General features: G+C 48.2%; 1 protein-coding gene across 4 annotated transcripts in view; it reads right to left on the bottom strand.

Moving 5' to 3' along the window:
• Positions 1-4,432: 4,432 nt before the first annotated feature.
• LOC149970090 (protein TMEPAI-like) overlaps positions 4,433-6,901 on the bottom strand; it is a 39,719-nt gene continuing 37,250 nt past the window's right edge. For all 4 annotated transcript variants that reach the window (XM_090228595.1, XM_090228594.1, XM_090228592.1 and 1 more), the window contains one exon: positions 4,433-6,624. In XM_090228595.1, the coding sequence (XP_090084721.1) occupies positions 6,106-6,624 (519 nt within the window). In that variant the 3' untranslated portion in view covers positions 4,433-6,105. The remainder of the gene's footprint in view (positions 6,625-6,901) is intronic.

Consider the following 6,901-nt stretch of genomic DNA (forward strand, 5'->3'; position numbering starts at 1 on the left):
TCGAGACGTCAAACAGTCGAGACGTCAATACCGGACAAAGATCGAATTATACCATGCCGGCTCTGACGCTCGTCGGATGTGGCAGGGCTTACAAACTATCACAGATTACAGAGGGAAACAGAGCCACGGGCCTACCAGACGAGCTAAATCCGCATCGAGGAAAGCCATACTGAACCATACATGAGAGCACCAGCTGTTCTGGACGACTGTATGATCTTGCTCACCATAGGCAACGTGAGTAAGACCTTTGAACAGGTTAACATTCACAAGGCCGCGCTAACATCTGGCAAGTGTCAATGCTGTTCATTTACTATAACTCAGCATTCAACACCATAGTGCCATAGGACCCTGGGACTGAACACCTCCCTCTGCAACTGGATCCTGGACTTCCTGACGGGCCGCCCTCAGGTGGTGAGGGTGGGCACCAACACATCCGCCACGCTGACCCCCAACACAGGGGTGTGTGCTTAGTCCCCTCCTGTACTCCCTGTTCACCCATGACTGCGTGGCCGCGACTCCAACACCATTATTACGTTTGTGGACGACGGTGGTAGGCCTGATCACCGACAACGAGGAGACAGACTATAGGGAGGAGGTCAGAGACATGGTAGTATGGTGCCAGGACAACAACCTCTTCCTCAACGTCAGCAAGCTGACCGTGGACTACAGGAAATGGAAGGCCAAGTCCGCCCCCATCCACATCGACAGGGCTGTAGTAGAGCAGGTCGAGAACTTCAAGCTCCTCGGTGTCCACATCACTAAGGAATTATCGTGGTCCACACACACCAACACAGTCGGGAAGAAGGCACGACAACGCTTCTTCCCCCTCAGGAGGCTGAATAGATTTGGTATGGGTCCTCAGATCCTCAAAACATTATACAGCTGCACCATCAAGAGCATCCTGACCAGCATCCGACCACAAGGAGCTACAGAGGGTAGTGTGTACGGCCCAGTACATCACTGAGGCCAAATTTCCTGCCATCCAGGACCTCTATACCAGGCGTTGTCAGAGGGAGGCCTTAAAAATTGTCAGAGACGGCCTCCCGGGTGGCGCAGTGGTTAAGGGCGCTGTACTGCAGCGCCAGCTGTGCCATCAGAGTCCTGGGTTCGCGCCCAGGCTCTGTCGTAACCGGCCGCGACCGGGAGGTCCGTGGGGCGACGCACAATTGGCCTTGCGTCGCCCGGGTTAGGGAGGGCTTGGTCGGTAGGGGTGTCCTTGTCTCATCGCGCACCAGCGACTCCTGTGGCGGGCTGGGCGCAGTGTACGCTAGCCAAGATGGCCAGGAACAGGCGAATAGAACAGGCGAATAGAACAGGAGAAAGCAGGAATAGAACAGGAGAAAGCAGGAATAGAACAGGTGAATAAAACAGGAGAAAGCAGGAATAGAACAGGGAAAGGGCATAGAACAGGAGAAAGCAGGAATAGAACAGGGGAAAGCAGGAATAGAACAGGATAAAGCAGGAACAGAACAGGGGGAAGCAGGAATAGAACAGGAGAAAGAGCTCTGGTCAAATGGCACCTTATTCCCATAGAGCTCTGGTCAAATGGCACCTTATTCCCATAGGGCTCTGGTCAACTGGCACCTTATTCCCACAGAGCTCTGGTCAAATGGCACCTTATTCCCATAGAGCTCTGGTCAACTGGCACCTTATTCCCACAGAGCTCTGGTCAAATGGCACCTTATTCCCACAGAGCTCTGGTCAAATGGCACCTTATTCCCACAGAGCTCTGGTCAAATGGCACCTTATTCCCACAGAGCTCTGGTCAAATGGTACCTTATTCCCATAGAGCTCTGGTCAAATGGTACCTTATTCCCATAGGGCTCTGATCAAATGGCACCTTATTCCCATAGAGCTCTGATCAAATGGTACCTTATACCCATAGAGCTCTGGTCAAATGGCACCTTATTCCCATAGAGCTCTGATCAAATGGCACCTTATTACCATAGAGCTCTGATCAAATGGCACCTTATTCCCACAGAGCTCTGGTCAAATGGCACCTTATTCCCACAGAGCTCTGGTCAAATGGCACCTTATTCCCATAGAGCTCTGGTCAAATGGTACCTTATTCCCATAGAGCTCTGGTCAAATGGTACCTTATTCCCATAGAGCTCTGGTCAAATGGCACCTTATTCCCACAGAGCTCTGGTCAAATGGCACCTTATTCCCATAGAGCTCTGGTCAAATGGCACCTTATTCCCACAGAGCTCTGGTCAAATGGCACCTTATTCCCATAGAGCTCTGGTCAAATGGCACCTTATTCCCATAGTGCTCTGGTCAAATGGCACCTTATTCCCATAGAGCTCTGGTCAAATGGCACCTTATTCCCATAGAGCTCTGGTCAAATGGCACCTTATTCCCACAGAGCTCTGGTCAAATGGCACCTTATTCCCACAGAGCTCTGATCAAATGGCACCTTATTCCCACAGAGCTCTGGTCAAATGGCACCTTATTCCCACAGAGCTCTGATCAAATGGCACCTTATTCCCACAGAGCTCTGGTCAAATGGCACCTTATTCCCATAGAGCTCTGGTCAAATGGCACCTTATTCCCATAGAGCTCTGATCAAATGGCACCTTATTCCCATAGAGCTCTGGTCAAATGGCACCTTATTCCCATAGAGCTCTGGTCAAATGGCACCTTATTCCCACAGAGCTCTGATCAAATGGCACCTTATTCCCACAGAGCTCTGGTCAAATGGCACCTTATTCCCATAGAGCTCTGGTCAAATGGCACCTTATTCCCATAGAGCTCTGATCAAATGGCACCTTATTCCCATAGCGCTCTGGCCAAATGGCACCTTATTCCCACAGAGCTCTGGTCAAATCTGATCATTTTTGTGGATTAGTTACTAAATCTTTCAGAGTTCTGGTCAGTGTTGTGGATTAGTGAGAAGGTTTTAGGGTCTTACTCAGCTGGGTTTTACAGGGTAGCTGGTGTATTGTGTGGTAGGACTGATAGATACTCGGCTGGGTTCTACAGGGTAGCTGGTGTACTGTGTGGTAGGACTGATAGATACTCGGCTGGGTTCTACAGGGTAGCTGGTGTACTGTGTGGTAGGACTGATAGATACTCGTCTGGGTTCTACAGGGTAGCTGGTGTATTGTGTGGTAGGACTGATAGATACTCGGCTGGGTTCTACAGGGTAGCTGGTGTATTGTGTGGTAGGACTGATAGATACTCGGCTGGGTTCTACAGGGTAGCTGGTGTATTGTGTGGTAGGACTGATAGATACTCGGCTGGGTTCTACAGGGTAGCTGGTGTATTGTGTGGTAGGACTGATAGATACTAGGCTGGGTTCTACAGGGTAGCTGGTGTATTGTGTGGTAGGACTGATAGATACCAGGCTGGGTTCTACAGGGTAGCTGGTGTATTGTGTGGTAGGACTGATAGATACTCGGCTGGGTTTTACAGGGTAGCTGGTGTATTGTGTGGTAGGACTGATAGATACTAGGCTGGGTTTTACAGGGTAGCTGGTGTATTGTGTGGTAGGACTGATAGATACTCGGCTGGGTTCTACAGGGTAGCTGGTGTACTGTGTGGTAGGACTGATAGATACTCGGCTGGGTTCTACAGGGTAGCTGGTGTATTGTGTGGTAGGACTGATAGATACTAGGCTGGGTTCTACAGGGTAGCTGGTGTATTGTGTGGTAGGACTGATAGATACTCGGCTGGGTTCTACAGGGTAGCTGGTGTATTGTGTGGTAGGACTGATAGATACTCGGCTGGGTTCTACAGGGTAGCTGGTGTATTGTGTGGTAGGACTGATAGATACTCGGCTGGGTTTTACAGGGTAGCTGGTGTATTGTGTGGTAGGACTGATAGATACTCGGCTGGGTTCTACAGGGTAGCTGGTGTATTGTGTGGTAGGACTGATAGATACTCGGCTGGGTTCTACAGGGTAGCTGGTGTATTGTGTGGTAGGACTGATAGATACTCGGCTGGGTTCTACAGGGTAGCTGGTGTATTGTGTGGTAGGACTGATAGATACTCGGCTGGGTTCTACAGGGTAGCTGGTGTATTGTGTGGTAGGACTGATAGATACTAGGCTGGGTTCTACAGGGTAGCTGGTGTATTGTGTGGTAGGACTGATAGATACTAGGCTGGGTTCTACAGGGTAGCTGGTGTATTGTGTGGTAGGACTGATAGATACTCGGCTGGGTTTTACAGGGTAGCTGGTGTATTGTGTGGTAGGACTGATAGATACTAGGCTGGGTTCTACAGGGTAGTCGGTGTACTGTGTGGTAGTGGGACTGATAGGCTGTTGGTCCTCCAATAGAAAGAGGCCTGGCCCTACCATCTGCTCTTACCTTACCTTTGGAGCCAGAGTTCAATCAATCAATCAATCCACTCCTGACAGGACAACAACACACATCCTCACATCTCGTGTTTCTCTCTTTACGCTTCAACAAGTAGACAATGCAACTTCATATAACGCTTATTATTTTTAATGTTAGTTACATAGACACGTCAGTTCCTCTCCTCTGTTTCCACGGTAACCTTGGCACTAAGATTTGGATGTTTGAGTCGTTCCTTCTCTAGCTTGGTTGTGTACAGACCCTGGTCTGTATAAAACCACCCGGTCCAGCTCGGGGTCAGTACAGACCCTGGTCTGTATAAAACCACCCGGTCCAGCTCAGGGTCGGTACAGACCCTGGTCTGTATAAAACCACCCAGTCCAGCTCAGGGTCAGTACAGACCCTGGTCTGTATAAAACCACCCAGTCCAGCTCAGGGTCAGTACAGACCCTGGTCTGAATAAAACCACCCAGTCCATCTCGGGGTCGGTACAGACTTTCAATTAATGAAAAAATTAATGTATTTATGCTTGGTTCCTCTCTGTGTTGTGTTTAGTTGTATCAGGTCGATAATGTTGTGTGTAGTTGTAGCATGGTGATAATGTTGTGTTTAGCTGTATCAGGTCGATAATGTTGTGTTTAGCTGTATCAGGTAGATAATGTTGTGTTTAGTTGTATCAGGTCGATAATGTTGTGTTTAGTTGTAGCATGTAGACAATGTTGTGTTTAGTTGTAGCAGGTCGAAGATGCTGTGTTTAGTTGTAGCAGGATGATAATGTTGTGTTTAGTTGTAGCATGATGATAATGTTGTGTCTAGTTGCAGCAGGATGATAATGTTGTGTTTAGTTGTAGCAGGCTGATAATGTTGTGTTTAGTTGTATCAGGTCGATAATGTTGTGCTTAGTTGTAGCAGGTTGATAATGTTGTGTTTAGTTGTAGCAGGTCGATAATATTGTGTTTAGTTGTAGCAGGTTGATAATGTTGTGTTTAGTTGTAGCAGGTCGATAATATTGTGTTTAGTTGTAGCAGGTTGATAATGTTGTGTTTAGTTGTAGCAGGTCGATAATGTTGTGTTTAGCTGTATCAGGTCGATAATGTTGTGTTTAGTTGTAGCAGGTTGATAATGTTGTGTTTAGCTGTATCAGGTCGATAATGTTGTGTTTAGTTGTAGCAGGTTGATAATGTTGTGTTTAGTTGTAGCAGGTCGATAATGTTGTGTTTAGTTGTAGCAGGTCGGTAATGTTGTGTTTAGTTGTAGCAGGTTGATAATGTTGTGTTTAGTTGTAGCAGGTCGATAATGCTGTGTTTAATTGTAGCAGGTCGATAATGCTGTGTTTAGTTGTAGCATGTAGACGATGTTGTGTTTAGTTGTAGCAGGTCGAAGATGCTGTGTTTAGTTGTATCAGGTCGATAATGTTGTGTTTAGTTGTAGCAGGATGATAATGTTGTGTTTAGTTGTAGCAGGCTGATAATGCTGTGTTTAGTTGTAGCAGGTTGATAATGTTGTGTTTAGTTGTAGCAGGTCGATAATGTTGTGTTTAGTTGTAGCAGGCTGATAATGCTGTGTTTAGTTGTAGCAGGTTGATAATGTTGTGTTTAGTTGTAACAGGTTGATAATGTTGTGTTTAGTTGTAGCAGGGCGATAATGTTGTGTTTAGTTGTAGCAGGTTGGTAATGTTGTGTTTAGCAGTAGCAGGTTGATAATTTTGTGTTTAGTTGTGCATCCTGGGAGTGTCTGTCCATATAGAGATTGGCCACATCTCTTTACAGGGGGGAGGAGTCTAAGACAGCTTAGTCCCTCATCCATCTCACCTCAGCTCCTCCCCTTTCCTGGCCTTGGCAGGTATTGTGCTTTCTGATTGGCCCTGCTGGCTGGTCCCACTCCCGGTCCAGGTCCTGAGAGGGTTACTGCTGTGCGGGTGGTGAAAAAAGTGACCAATCACCTCGTAATATGCCGGAGGCGGGCGTTCCATGCGTCCGTGGCTGCTGCTATTGGCTACGCTGATACCAGAGTTACTGCTGGGTGGTCTCGGCCCTCCCCCCCCTCCACTGTGCATGTCTATCACTTCACTGTGGAAGATGGTTCTATTGGGGGGGGCCCTGACCGACTCCCTGTTTAACTCCAACTGCTGCTCTGGGTCCCTCAGCTGTAAGGTGCAGGGGCCCTGGTAGGGCGGGGGCTCCTCTCCGTCAGACAGGGAGATGGTGGGGGGAAGGTGGATGTCGTGGGTCAGGTAGGGGTAGGTGGGCTGGAAGCGACTGAAACGATCCCGGTACATAAAGGAGGGGGCTGTGAACCTCTCACTGGCCTGGGGCACATACACCACCTAGACACAGAGATAGAGAGAGGGTTAGATAGTTACACCACCTAGACACAGAGATAGATAGAGGGTTAGACAGAAACACCACCTAGTCCAAGACACAGACAGAAACACCACCCAGTCCTAGACACAGACAGATAGACAGAAACACCACAAAGTCCTAGACACAGACAGATACACCACCTAGTCCTAGACACAGACAGAAACACCACAAAGTCCTACATACAGACAGAAACACCACCTAGTCCTAGACAGAGACAGAAACACCACCTAGATCCAGTGG

This window comes from Oncorhynchus mykiss, unplaced genomic scaffold (assembly GCF_057628025.1).
Source record: "Oncorhynchus mykiss isolate SJ-2025 unplaced genomic scaffold, ASM5762802v1 scaffold93, whole genome shotgun sequence".
Lineage (NCBI taxonomy): Eukaryota > Metazoa > Chordata > Actinopteri > Salmoniformes > Salmonidae > Oncorhynchus > Oncorhynchus mykiss.